General features: G+C 54.6%; 1 protein-coding gene across 1 annotated transcript; it reads left to right on the top strand.

Moving 5' to 3' along the window:
- The first annotated feature begins 112 nt into the window (after positions 1-112).
- CSUI_004665 (zinc c3hc4 type (ring finger) domain-containing protein) lies at positions 113-9,730 on the top strand. Its single transcript, XM_068064850.1, has 9 exons — positions 113-995; positions 1,414-3,480; positions 3,757-3,848; positions 4,716-4,871; positions 5,471-5,627; positions 6,287-6,333; positions 7,039-7,173; positions 8,151-8,301; positions 8,711-9,730. The coding sequence occupies exons 2-8, from the start codon at positions 1,726-1,728 to the stop codon at positions 8,299-8,301; spliced, it is 2,493 nt and encodes an 830-aa protein (XP_067923175.1). The 5' UTR covers positions 113-995; positions 1,414-1,725; the 3' UTR covers positions 8,711-9,730.
- Positions 9,731-13,933: the final 4,203 nt, after the last annotated feature.

Genomic DNA, 13,933 nt, shown 5'->3' on the forward strand with positions numbered 1-13,933 from the left:
AGATCAGAATGACTCCGCCGGAAGCGCTCACAGCCAGGCGCTGAGCTTGCGATGCATGCTAACGCCGTAAAATTTCCATGTCAGCACGCGTGGCCTTTTTTCAAAGCCATTCCAGGCTGATTTCTCCTTTTTCTCCCGTGTGCCCTGATCCCGGGTTGCCCGTTTTGGCTTCTGGCTCTCAGCAACTTGCCCGTTTCCGACAGTTTCGGGTATGCTAGGAGCAAGCCCGAACTGCATTTTGTCGCATTCCGGGCCGAAGGTCGTCTCGGTGCTTCCCGTTAGTACGGCGTCCTCTTCTCTCCTTCAATCAGTAGTACGGCTTAGTGACGGTGGCTTGAGTTGGCTTGCTAGCATGCTGTTGTTCTGCCCTCTCCGTGTGTGAATCCCGATTCATCGTCAGATCCTGTACGCTTAACGCTGTCTCCGGGGCGTCTGCCTCAGCACTTCACACCGGACCTTGTTTTTCAGGGCTCCTCACCTGTTTCATTTTGCGAGGGACCCGCACTCCTCACTCGGTGTGCCGTTTTACCAGGCACCTTGGTTAGTGACACACGTGAGTAACGATTGAGAGGACGGCACAATCTCTTTTTAGGGAAAGGGTTTGAAGTGTAGCTTAGGGTGGATTCGGGGGCAGCTGCTTCCTTCCCGCTCTTTTTTCTCCCATTGGTTTTTCCAAGCTCGACCAGTCCAAGCGACTGTTCCTTGCGGCCCTCGCGAGACGGAACGCACAGCCGTAGTCTTGTGGTTTGCGTGTCCGGGAGTGACTTCATATGGAGTCCTGCGCGGTTCAGGCTCGCTCGTGTCCCGGCGACTGATGGCAACTATACTACGTAGTCTGCGTCTGTAATGACCCAACAATCGTGAAGACCGGCGCCATGACTCCGAGGGACGCCTCTGGGTGTCTCCGGAGCCTTAACAGTAGTTCATTTTTTTCCTGGCAAACGCGGGTCCCTCTGTACCGTGCAGCAGCTTGGAGAAGGGAATCAGTTACGGAGGTAATGGTCAACCCGGCGTCTACTAGACGCACATTGTATCCTGAGCACAGCTTATAGCTTCAACACCTAAATTCACGGTCCCTGTTTTTTTGCGATTGCCACATGGTAAGGGTAGCATTCCGTGGAAAGCTGTCTTGCTCTTGGGGAAGCCACCACTTCGACTTGTTGAATAGATTCCCCGTCTATCTCTCCTCTCCTTCGAAAAGGAGCTGTGCGGTGTGCTTGCCTTGTGTCTGGTTGTTTCCTTCCTGTACAACAAAAGTACACGTGGGAGTCTTCTGTGGACTCGATCTCGGTTCTGTACGGTTTCTTCCCGTGAATATCACAAGTTCTCGGCATAAGCAAGTTTTAAGGGGACTCCAAGCTCTGGCGTCGGTAACAACTCTCATAGTGTGGGAACTGCGTATTTGCTGTACAGGCGAGCTCGTGTAAGGCCTGTTGCTGGTCCGCCTGGTTGCGCTTCGAAGGTTGTCTGTGGCCCGCCCGGAGGTTGTGATCCCGTTGGCTGCCGGGCACGTCATTTCTTCCGGAGTCCTCGTCACTGAGCCGCTGTACATCAGCGGATAGCATTATCTTCTCTCGTCTATCTGCCAGGCGGACTCCGTGGCTTCTGTCACTTGTGAGTGTGGGGCATACATTCGCATTGGCATGCACTGCTAAACGGCGGCTTACCAGCATAAGACCTGCCTCAACGAATTGTCTCGTGGGAACGGCAGCACGCCTGAGATGCATGGGCCAGCAGGGGCGTGTGCTGCTGTGGAAGCACTCAGCTCAGCTGGCACCCAGAAGAGTTCGCGGAAGCGACCTGTCCACTTTTGGGACATTCCTAACAGCAGTGCGGAGCTGCGTGTGCTCCAATGGCTTAAGTGTTACAAGGATGCATCTGCCGTTCCAGAACGGCAGAGGTCGGGGGGGAGGCTTTCCTTACCCTTACCCGCCAGCGCGCGGCAGTGATGCCGGTCCGGAGGGCGTTTCATCACGCGAGTGGACCTTACGGAGTTCTCCGCCGGTGCAGCACGCCGCAGCGGTCCGGGAGGGTGCAGGGCCTTCCTCCGCTGCGTGTGTAGCGTTCGCGCTTAGTGTCTTCCTTCTTCTCTTCTTGTTCAATTTGGACACTATTATTGACATTTTAACTCCCCCGCCTTCTTCCTCACCTAACCGCGGCTCAGGAGGAGAGCTGGGGCCAGGGGGGTTAGCGTCTTCCTCTGAAAGCGCAGGCACCCTTCCGCTGTACTATCAGACGAACAAGCAGCGAGAGCATGCGCTGGCGCAAGTGGGGATGGACCGCCTGAAGCGATATAGTTTGCAGTTTAAATCGGAGTTCTTCTTTTTCGTGTTTGACCCCGATGCACCCGGGGCGGCGGTCATCAAGACAGCGAGTCTCAAGAATGGCATTTCGGCCGGGCACCGGGGACTGATGCCGCCCTTTCCTTATTCGACTGTCCCTTTGTCACTCTTGGCCTCTGGCCCGGCCACCGTGCAGCTGTATACGACGCGGACCATTTTTCAGTCGCTCCGCATGGCCTTGTTGCGTATCCACTTCGATGTCAGCTCTGTTCTTGCCTCGTTGTGCTCGGTGCGTTTCCCTTACAACGTTTTTGACTTTCTTTCTCGCCCTTTCCGAGACAGAGACCTTTACTTGACTGGTGTCGATCTTCGGGACCTTCGCAAAGCGGACTTCCAAGGGTTTTCGCCCCTTCTGGATTTGCCGGTAGTTCGCGGTCTTCACGTGTCTCGAGGATCTCCTGACACGGCGTGGTGCTCGTACAGCGCGTCGCTGCACTTGAACTTCGAGCCAGGACTAGGGAAGTCAGCGAGGGAGACAGATGAGGCAGCAATGGCAGTACTGTCTCAAAAGGCGGTGCAAGGTAGCGACATTGCGGCGCCACCAATGGAGCCCTTTCTCTTCGGGAGAACGCGGCGACTCCATTCAACGGGTGCCAGCGCGGCAAGAGACTTGACCAGTGCGCGTGCGCACTCTCTCTTCAGTTATTCTGCCCCGGAGGGAGACTTTCACCAGGGCACGTCCCCGCACACAGGCCTGCTAGGGACCACCCCAACGGAGAGCCCGGGAGGAACAAGCGCAATTGATAAGGAACTGTTGAGTCTGGAAGAGGAACAAGATGAAGATACTACACACGCGGATGTTGTTGGAGAAATCCTGTCTTCGGACTGCGGTTTTTATGTTTTCTTTCGCGGGTGGGAAGTCGACTACATCGCTCTCGCGAGCCATATAACCTCTCTCACACTCATCTTCAACGTCAAGACCCTGTTGGAAATGCGGCTTTTCTGGAAGCAAATGCAGCACACGGAAGGCGCTGGGGGTCTCGGCAGTGCGACGTCCCAGGCCTTGCTGCAGCGCGTGTCCGTTGTCGGTCTGGCCTGGCATGTGGCACTTGACGTGTTTGAGGCCATAGCTATTCTCCGCGTTGCTATGCACTTGCAGCTTATGATGGCGTACTTCGCAATACTCATCATGTTCAAGGTATGCACATTCCGGACAGCCGCATGCATAAAGAGGAGACGGTCCATGGAGGAAACTTACTGGGATCTTTTTCGCTGCCAGGCACGTGTTTTCTTGGGGCAGTTCAAGTATTTTTATTGTTAGCTGGTCACACGGTTATACAGATTCAGGTGTCGTGGTCGCGATGGTTCTGCGCGGCTTACATAGCTTTGTCGGACTGCCCCCTAGTCTTTGCCCACCCTACACCGAGCCCGTGAATTAATTGAAGGCGAGTGTCGATGCATTGTGGTCTTGCAGTCGATTCTCTTTGGGGCGATGGAGGTGCGTTATTTAATGTCCGTTTGGAACGCTCGTCAGGAGAGAGACTCGCCCGATATGGATATTATGAGGTAGGAACTGATACCTCCTAACTTGGGCGAAGCGCTGTCAGGTAACTACTTGAGTCCTGCCGACGAAGCCAAGCGTTGGCGGGGGGCTGCCGCTACACCCACATCCAGTGTCTCAGCTGCAGGCAGCCATTGAACGCTGCCGTGTTGCGGTCACTCTGTTGATTTTTTTGCTAGTTTCTTGGTAAGAGGTTACCAGCTCTTCAGGTGTCTCGAGTGTTCCGCGGTCTAGGCTCTACTTCACTTGTTGCACACACACAGTCTGCAGCGTCTTAGCAGTGCCCCGCAGGGGTGCCACCACTGTCTTCGATGTGAGAGTCTCAAAAGTCTCAGTCATCTGTCAACAGCAGTTGGATTGTCGGTCCCTTGTATTGCAGTTTGATTAGGCAACGGGTGAGCAGGCCTATCGGTCTCGTATCCCCACAACGCTCCGCGGATTGCAGGAGTTTCTTTTTTCTATACTTCGCTTCCGCATTTTTTTCAGTCTCCGGAACAACCGAGGCCAGAGAGAACGTGTGCTTTACCACGTTCCTCATCTTGAAGGGTCTCTCTTTGCCGCACTGGCACAAATCAGAAACAGGGGAGCACGCTGCACAGTGCCTGACTGTTGATCAGAGGAAGATTATCAGTATGCACGCTCACTCGGTCAGTTGTGCCGATCTCCCGCAGCCAGTCCAGCTAATCGCCGGTGTTGTACTGCTATTCTCTCGAGGAGGTTGTGTTTCGTGGCTGACTTGCACAGGTTTCCTGTGGTCCGATCTTCAAAAAGAGTCTCCGGTGTGTTGAAGGGGGGCCTTCACGCTGCAGCCACTCATGTGATGTTTTTCTATGCTTTCCTGGGGCATCGCGTTTGAATTTCTCATGCTTCAGGCGGGCGCTGGGGCTGCTCTACAAGAATTTTTTCGGCCTCCTCGTTGTCCTCGTCCTATTCGTTTATTATGTGTTTCCGGCGTTCCCTCCCCTATGTGTACCTCTGTACTTCGTGTGGCTTCCACAGATCGCCTGGGACGTGTGGAAAGCTCAGAGGTACGATGGCGAGCATGTCACTTGTGTAGCACCGATTTTGCATCTCGAGGCAGTTCTGCGGTTTTCCTCCTTCGAGCCTCACTCCGCCTCTCACACCCCGACCACCCGTGCTCCGAGTCATAGTTCCTCGGTGGCCTTCGGGGGGTCAGACGGGCGGCAGATTTGAAGCAGTTTCTGGTCTGGTGTATATGTGAGAGCGCAGGTACGGAATGGTCTTACGGCATCCTAAGAAGGACTTATGCATTGGAGGCTGGCCTCGCATCACCCGAGAATCTTGACTGTTTCACATCAGAGGTCTCGGTGGAACGATTTTCATACAGCTAGTCCCTGAAGTTTTTCACTGTGTCCTAATAGACGCAGCTACCAGCGACTCAGTAGCAGTCTGAGTTCGTTCAAATTTCCAAAGTGCGGCTCTCTTCGCACGGGAGGTTCATTGGCTTTCAATGACGTAGCGGGGAGAAACCTCGTGACGGCGGGATTATAGATTGCAGGACTACCCGGCTTTGGTGGTATCGCCAGAAAGGCGTGCCGACCGCTCTTCTTGGAGTTTTCCTTCTCATGCAAGACTTTTGCTTGGTGTGCGATTCCTGTTGTTCCAGAAATTCGATGGACGGCCAGTTCGTGATTGGCATCTCTTTGTGTCGGTTGGTCTTCCCGACTTACCTGTTTGGCTGTCCGGTCAGCCTCTTTCAGAGCTCCTTCCACGGGGTTAAGCTTCCGAACTACCCCGTTCTCGTTGTGGTTATTATTATCATGGTGAGGCGGCGGCATGATCAATGACTACTGTATTGTCTCACAGTCTGAACGTCAGCAGCTATTGAAGCGTAAAAAAGCCTGTGAAGTCCAAGACATCGCCGGTGCCCGATCGCCCGTCGGCATCTCCTTGTGGGGTGCAAGGGTCCTCTAAATCGCCCCGAGAGCAAGGGCAGTATCCTGGTTGCCCTGGTGTCCCGCCCCCAGCAAAGAGCACTGTGTATGGTCGCACGCTAGTGAACGGTGCTGTGCTGCGGGAAACCGACTTCTGAGCTTATGAAGCGCTGGAGCACGTTCAAAGGATCTTGGCGTCAGCCATACGGAACTGTGTGTTCACAATTCCTTCTTCTGAGACGAGGAAAAGTCTCGGATGAAGCCGCTGGACAGTACGCCCGTGTGTCCATACTCTCAGCACGGTCGCCTCTTCCTGTACTTCAAGGTCCCAGTATGTATCGTGGGCTCTTGTCACTCCCGGTTCTGCATAGACCCTGTACTTCCTTCTCCCCACCAGATAGCATTTCTTAGGGTCGAGCGGGGAGCTGAAGGAGGCTAGACCGCTGTGGCAAGAGGCGGTCCGTTCGCTGTACTGCTCCCGCCCTTGCTCTTCTTTCTTGCATTGAGGATTCTCGTCCAGTTGCCTGTGTCACCCGATGTTATCGCAGATCGTGCAAGTTGCACTCATGCAGGCTCAACGGCGTTTCGGCTCCCGGTACGTTTTTCCGAACTCTTGTTGCTCCATCTGCTCGTTTAGGATCTCGTTAGATGCCATTGCAGCTGTCAGCTAGCTGCCGCGAGAGACGAGGCTAGTGCCCAGGTTTAGGCTCCGGGGGTCGGAAGTGGTTTAGTAGCATCGTGGGTGAGAAACCGGTTAACCGTTACGGCAGAACAGCAGTAGGATGGCTGCGACTGGGGACTTCACCTCCTGCACTGAGAAAGTGTATATTCTGCTTCGCTTTTTTTTCGACAGTGGTCTTAAGTATATCCTGAGACAGGTGCGTCTGCTGTAGCGACTCAGTAGCATGGGGGCAGAACTTCGGTTTACTAGGCCAGTCCCGGTCCGATAGAACCTGGCCCTGGACGCTCCCGGTGTCGCCGAAGTAGCGCATGAGAAACAGCACTTCCCCCCCCCCTTGCCTTGAATCGACTGGCTTCCGTGCGTGAAGCCAGTCTAGTGTTGAAGCAGCCTGGAGCCTATCTTCCGAATCACTTCGGCAAAACAACCGGCGGACTCAGTTTGATTCTGTCTGCGAAGGAACGATGGCAAAACTGGATCCGTTCTGCTGATATCCTTTCCCGTCATTGGTTTACGCAGAAATGACCCTGCTAATGTCTGCGACGATTCCGTTAAAACCCCTGAGTTTCAGTCGTGGCATTCAGGCCTCCAGTGGTAACGTGCACGTACCGCTTCGTTCAGGTTTTTCGTCCCTCTGGATTTACTCCCACATGTTTACAACTACCACCGGCCTTTACCATCCTCGTTAGCTGATGACCCTGAAGCCGGGCTTCCGGAGTGTGCAATCTGCATGAATCCAGTGGACACCAAGAGCAAGTAAGCTTCTCCACGCGGCGCCAGGAAGCAGGGTGGCATTTCGTTCGAGGGGTCAAGCAAACGGGCCTCTGGCCGCTGCGGTGGCCAAGGTTTTTGTTAGGGCCAGTGTTCCTGTTCACACTTCCGTGAATAGACTCCGCCCTCTCTGGCCGGGGCCTGCCTGTCTTGTGTTGCCGCGGAACAAAGCCCTTTTCCGATGAGTATTGGGGGCAGTATGCCCTTCTGCTCCAAGTAGTATATCGTCAGTCGAACCGCATGTTCGCTTTTCCCGGCACCGCCGCCAAGTACCTGCAGACCTCTCTGCAGTTGTGTACGAGTGTAGATGAGGGTGCAGGGGCAGCCAAGCTAGCTGAAGGAGTGCAAGTCCCATTTGTACAGAGGGGTCCGTGTGTGTCCACACTTGTTCACCGCTGTGCTTTTGGTAGCGCGCCCACACACGTTCTTCCTCGGGTTTCTGCGCAGAGTGAAGGGTGTATCCCGTGGGCTAGTTTGTTGCTGGCATAACTGGCTCTGTTTTATGCTCCAGCGCTCGGTTGTCTTTTGCTAATTGACGCTGTCACGTTCCGCTCGTCACGCTGTGCCACCGCTGAAGTAAATTGTCACCTCCATCCACCTTGTGCACGTAGAAAGAACGCCTTAATTATTCCTCACGTTGACACGTTACCTCGGGCTTCAGGGGCGGCGGCACAGCATGGAACAAAAGACGTTGACACGCGCTCTAGAGTGAGTATACGAATGTGAGCTTGAAGCGCGATGTGTTTCGGTCGCCTTTTTGCTGCGTCTGCGGAAGTTCTCTCCTTCCCCTGTGAAAGTGGTGGGCACCGTTCTCTTAGTATAGTTTCTCCGGTCGGGAAACTAGTCCGCGTGACTTCTGTGGTTGTGTAATCAAGAACTTGATTCACTAAAAACTTCGTATAAGCATTTCATGGCTTCGCTAAACTGAAGCTTCTGCTTATTGTCGTGTGGCCTGAGTACAGACACAGGAGCGTCACTCCATGCGACCATCTCTTTCACGATAAGTGCCTCCAGCAGTGGATGGAAATCAAAATGGAGTGCCCGAACTGCAGGGGTAAGTCAGCATGTCCCTGTCCGCTTGGGGGAACTGTGCTGGTGGCGTGTCAGCTTTGATAGCGCATCCCGCTAGACGGCCTAGTCGGGGTTCTCAGTAAACCCCGGTTGGCCGTTTCTATGGCTACCTTTTGCCCCAGCGATTACGGGGAGCGTTGGTTTCGCTCTTCGAGTCATGAGGCCAAAGGCCAGGTACTCTCCGGGGCATGTAAAGACAGGGAGCAAAATCAGCAGTCGCAGGGGAACGGTCAGACGCAGCAGTTGTTTTCAGTAGGTAAAGTTTGAAGAGACGAGACTCGACACGGGCGGGTAGGAAGAATTGCTTCCTCCTCTGGTTTGTCGTCTCCACAGTTGTGCCCTGGTGACTGCGATGTGCATACGGCTTTCCGACAAGGTGTCTTCCTGTAAGGCAGTTCCGTTGGTGGCTTCGGAACTCTCTGGCGTCCAGGCAGTCCTCTTACCTTTTCAGGTGTCTTACCACCGTATCCGTGACCGAGAAGCTGGACACGGGATGCGCAAAAGCGAGGGTTGTCTTCCTCGAGTTCGGGGTGAGAGGTCCTAAAGGGGCTCCTGTGAGACCTTGTACTTCCCGGAAGGTCGGGGACCGACAAGGCGGCGAAGAATTAGGTATTCCGACAAAGTAAGAGCGGACTTCACAAGCGCAACGAAGACCGAAGCTAAGGTGCGCTGTGCGCATTCTTTCACTGCCTGAGCGTAGGACCAGTAATTTTATAGTTTCTGTGTACGGCTAGAAAGACGGTGTCCGAGCCGAAGTGGAGGAGATTATTTCTGCGTGGAGGACACCCGGTCAGAAATTTCTCGGAAGTGTGTGCGGAAGTACAATCGTGGGTCGCGGGGCCGCCGATTGCGATACTTCGGTTTCTGAGTTTCTTTCCCGTTTGTACACGTGGAGCTGTACACAGTTCCACATGACTCCGAACGGTGCACGATGCGAGGGCCAATTCTGAAGTGGGCGCTTACGAGCTGGCAGGCTGAAAGCTTTGTCGCAGCGAAAAGGGGCTAATCTGAGGGGCCCCTGGTTTTTACTTGTGTGCGTCTGCAGCATCTGTAGAGATTTGGTGACATGCGTTTGTGCCTCCCGGTTACGGGTGCATTTCAGAATGCTAGTCCGAGTTTCGGTATCCGAGGCAGCCGAGGCTCGGCCTGCGTCTGTACACAGTGTGTTACCCGGTATGACGTGCTCTGACGTTCAGCTTGTGCGGGCGCCGCTTTGATGTCACCCTCAGATACAGTGTTGGGGGTAGGCTAAAGCTGTTGGTGGCTGGACCAGCTCTCGCTGTACGTGTTTCGTTTCTCCGGCCTCCGAGGGCCCCCTTTCCTCTGTTAGCACTCGAGAAGAGAGGTGGACCACAGAAAAGAAAAGTGAGCTCGGTCGACGGCTTTGCTGGTAGGATAATTGACTGGCATGTGTGACCTTTGGAGAGGATCCACTGCATCATGCAGGCAGGAGTGCTTTTGTTGCAGGAGTGTTTTCAGCATCCGCGAGCAGTTGCAAACTGTGGAGGTAAACAGTGGGAAGTTTCGTTTTGTGCGCCCCAAGTGCGAAAGCAGTGGGCTGCGGGTGCGATATTCTTTGTTGGTTTTCTCAAGGCGTCGCAGGTTTTGTCAGGCTCGATGAGCGTTCGTCATCGAGAACGTGGGGAGAGGCGCCTTCGATCACCGCGACTTCCAGGCTGCGACACACCAAGCCGAACTGCCACATCTGTCCGTAGGAGCCGGCTAGAACAGAAAGGCGTTATTGCGACCATAGGCATCCGGGGTGCCAGCTGTCGAAAGGGTAGTGGGTCCAGCTGTAGCTGCGAATACCCGAATCCCCTAGAGCCACGCTCGTCCTTTTTCAGGAGCAGCCGGCTGTTTCAGCAGCGCAGCTGCTTTTCCCTGATGGATGGCGTCGCGTATCCACTCTAGTTGCGGGTGCGCGAAGAGTTCAGGCCTGCACATCCGGTGTTGCACTAACGCCCAACACGGCACACCATTACACACCGCGACGCACCGTAGCCGGCTAGTCAGCTGTTGTGTGCGGCCGCACACAACACGGCACTCAGTAAGCCGCGAGCGCTCGAAGCGCCACCGCAGGCGTTACAGCGCACGTTCCTAGAGCCTGGTGGCTCCTAAGAGCGTGCCCTCGACTCCAGAGAGAGGGTTCTCTATACCCTGCAAAACAGAGGAAACGGCATAGTTGGTAAGAGGCGTGATGCCTTTTATGTTGTTTGTAGCCAGCGGATAGGGAGTCTTTTCAGCGTCGCACGCTGCCGCTACCGTGGGGGTTGTTGGGGAAAGCTGAGGCTCGTGTCTGATTCTTACGAAAGCACACAACACCTGACACAACGATAGCCGAAGTGGCACCGTAGCCGGCTAACAGACGGTCGTTCAGAAGAGCACAGTGAGAGCGACTACCCGAAGTTGCGTCGCGGGCGCTGCACTACCTCACGACTATACTGCACGGTTAACACTGTGGTAGCATTCTGTAGCGGCAGGCGTTCGGTGCTACCGAGTCATTCATCCCGTCATGGCTTCTCCAGATTTTGCCCAGCTCGGAGTCTGTCTCCTTTACTGGAAACTAGCTTTCGGTTGATCCGTCGCTCCTCTTCCACTCCAGTGACCCAAGAACATCTGACGGCGCAGTGGTGCACAAGCGGCCCGTCCGCCCACTGGCTTTGATACGCGCGGCCTTGGGCCCGCGTGGGGAAGCTACTTAGTAGATAAACAGTAGCGTGTGGATACTCGTCATGGGAACGAACCCCATTCTTACCTTCTGACGTACCTGCATCAGCAGCGACAAACCCAGGACACCCGGGGTCGGTGACTCGCTTCTACGAGGTGAAAAGTCTCACAGGGGAGAGCCAGCTTTCTCTCCCTTAGCCGGTGCCCTCGCAGCAGACTACGGGAGACAGTCACAGGGTCACCTGCTTCTGGTGCCTCAGGGTGGAGGAGGCCGTGATAGTTTTTCTCCCCGCCTCGCGCACTCTGACCAGACTGTCATTTGCCGATTCTAGTCGTGGTGCTGCCTCTCGTGGAGCGCCCTTGCAACTATTGCCTTGACCCTGCGGCTACTCCGGGGGAGAGCTCGTCGGCTGCTCGGTGTAGACCGGTGAGAATGCGGTAGCCTGTTGGGGCGCGTCCACTGCACGAGTGTGGGCAAACTCGGCCACCAACACATACGACGGCCACTCAGCTACATCACCACCCGCTGGACCCCCCTGCATTTGGGTGCGCCTGCAGATGGTTCCTCGGCAGGCCGGTCCGTGTGCCGACGGGTGGGCTCTGAGTGTAGCCTTCGGATCCCCATTTGCTTCCAGAACATCCGCCGTGCGCACACGGAGTTTGGATTTCTGTCAGACACCACGACGGGAAGCACCCAGATAAAGACACCAACTGCCGTCTCCAAACAGGCTCGCAAACTGGTCTCCTTGTAGCAGATTCCCCCTGAGTTTGCTACAGAGGTAGGACACCGTACTTCTCCATTTCCCAGGACCTCAGTGACGATATGGGATCCTTAGTATCAGCTCAGCACACCAGACATCGGCATGCCTCTTACCGTAGCATGGAAATGGTGTTTCTGTCGAAGGAGGCGGAGGAAATATTTCATCCTCACTCACGCCTTCTTCGTCCTCGGTTGCCTCGTCTTCAGCTAGTCGTCGCCCGTAGAAACAGCCAGGAGAAGTGTAGACGGGAATTGTGCACGCAGAACACAAGATCAGCCTCGACCCTCAGAGAACAACGAAAAGAAGACGCTTTCTCCACGCAAACATCGACCTGGGTTTCCTCTACGAGGTTCTTGTGCAGTTCGTACTTCACTTAGTGCATATCCACCTGTCCTGTGTCGTGACGAGTCAGTGGGTAGTGTATTGCCGTGCTTTGATCGTTGTGAACTTCTTGGAGACTGAAAGCATAGAGGAGGTTTTGCGTTCCTTCAAGGTAAGTTGTCAGCGGTTGCTGAGGCCCCATTGAATTGTTCCGCTGAGCCCAGGAGAAGCCTCGTCCATCCGGGGTAATCTACACCGCAGCGCTCTTGGTCTTGGCTCTTCTGTGTCCTTACAAATTCCCCGAAGTGGAAACTTACTCGTAAGCCACTCGAGAACACCCAAGCTTTCTAGCTCCGAACCGCTCGATCCTTGACGCAAGTGCGGGAGAGTGGAATACTGGATAAACTCAAGTAAAAGGAGGCTCTTACGTTCCCTGACGCCACTTTTCTGAATTGTAAAACTCGACTTCTTTTACCCGAAAGGACCCCCAAAGGTTTTACTTCCTAGGAGAAGACTCGTCGCCTGGTACCCTTCGAGGTAGAAGTCAGGGCTCGATGGTCATCCAGATCTGCACCATGGAAGCTTCTTGTTTTCGTTGGTCCGGGTACCTATAATGGACACTGGTGTGTTCGGCAAGTCTAGGTGAAGGTCCATTGCCAGTCTCGGGCGGTTCTTCCGACAAAGCACGGTTCCTGGACGTGGTCACAGGTGGTGCACCTACTATTTTTTTGTTGTAACGGTTCCTATTGTCAAGCGAGTTTTCATGCATTGGTTGTGAGAGATAGCTCTCTTTACGTTCAGTTGGGAGAGACCAGAAAGGACGGGCGCACTCCTAACCACCTCTGTCAACCTTCTGCCTTGCCCGTTGAGGGGGGAGGAAGCGATTCAGCCAGCCTCAAGCTACACAGGGCGAAGTCAATCGACTCTGATTGAGATTAGTATCTCACAACTGAGAGGAATGCTCACTGATCTTGTGCTGCATTCACCGGAGTAAAATGGCGAATGATTATCTTGATTGAGGTTTCTACCACTCCTGCAGTTCGAGTACTATCCATGTACACGTGAGATAGACAGGTATATCCGGGGGCTACTTCCTCGTAGGGGCTCCGAAGGGCGGAATCCACTGCTCTATTCTTCTCAACAGGAAAAGGATTCCTGTTCGTTTGTTGACTTTTGTCCCGCCTCGTGGCAGCGTGACGGCAGGCTGAAGTGTCTGCGCGTGATGTCGAGTCTCATCCTAGCAAGGCAGGCCGAAAGCTTTAGGACCGAGAGACTGAGTACTGTCACTTCGGCACGTTTCTGTGTTTCCTGTGGCGCTAGAGGCACGGGGGGCCGCCCTGTACAGAAACAAGTTTCAAACCAAGCCTAACTGTGAAAATGGACTTCGCATCGTTCTAGGAGAGTGCCGTGTCGGTTGACCGGAGTCGGCTCGGCTATGCGTACTCCGGAGCGGGCCCGATACGAGAGAACAACGGTACGATTTTCCCAGAGGATAATCCGGGACCGATCAGAGCAAAGAAAGGAAGTTACCATATTCACGCGCTCAGTTTCGGAACCTCGCCTAGGCAAACAGCGAAGAAAAGAAGGGCCCCTGGAAATATCTGAATGCTCGGACAAATGAAACACCTGACTCATTCAGCAACCGGGGGCTCGTCCACAATGGACCTCATCCATTGTGTGGTTGGAGACGCATGTGCACTGAGGCTGGCTAGCCGAAGCCGGGCGAGTTCCTTGGTAACTGATATACGCAACCTACGACACCGGTGGCCTATCAATCACTGTCCTGCTAACCACCGTGCACGCGGCGGGGACCCACCTCGCGTTTCTAGGTCCGACCACCCGATTCTCGGACGGACTCATCCTGGCCGGTGAACGTACGGACAACAAAGTGCAACATACGGCTGTGTGGGAACACCTACCGCGTA

This window comes from Cystoisospora suis (assembly GCF_002600585.1).
Source record: "Cystoisospora suis strain Wien I chromosome Unknown contig_2212, whole genome shotgun sequence".
Classification (NCBI taxonomy): domain Eukaryota; phylum Apicomplexa; class Conoidasida; order Eucoccidiorida; family Sarcocystidae; genus Cystoisospora; species Cystoisospora suis.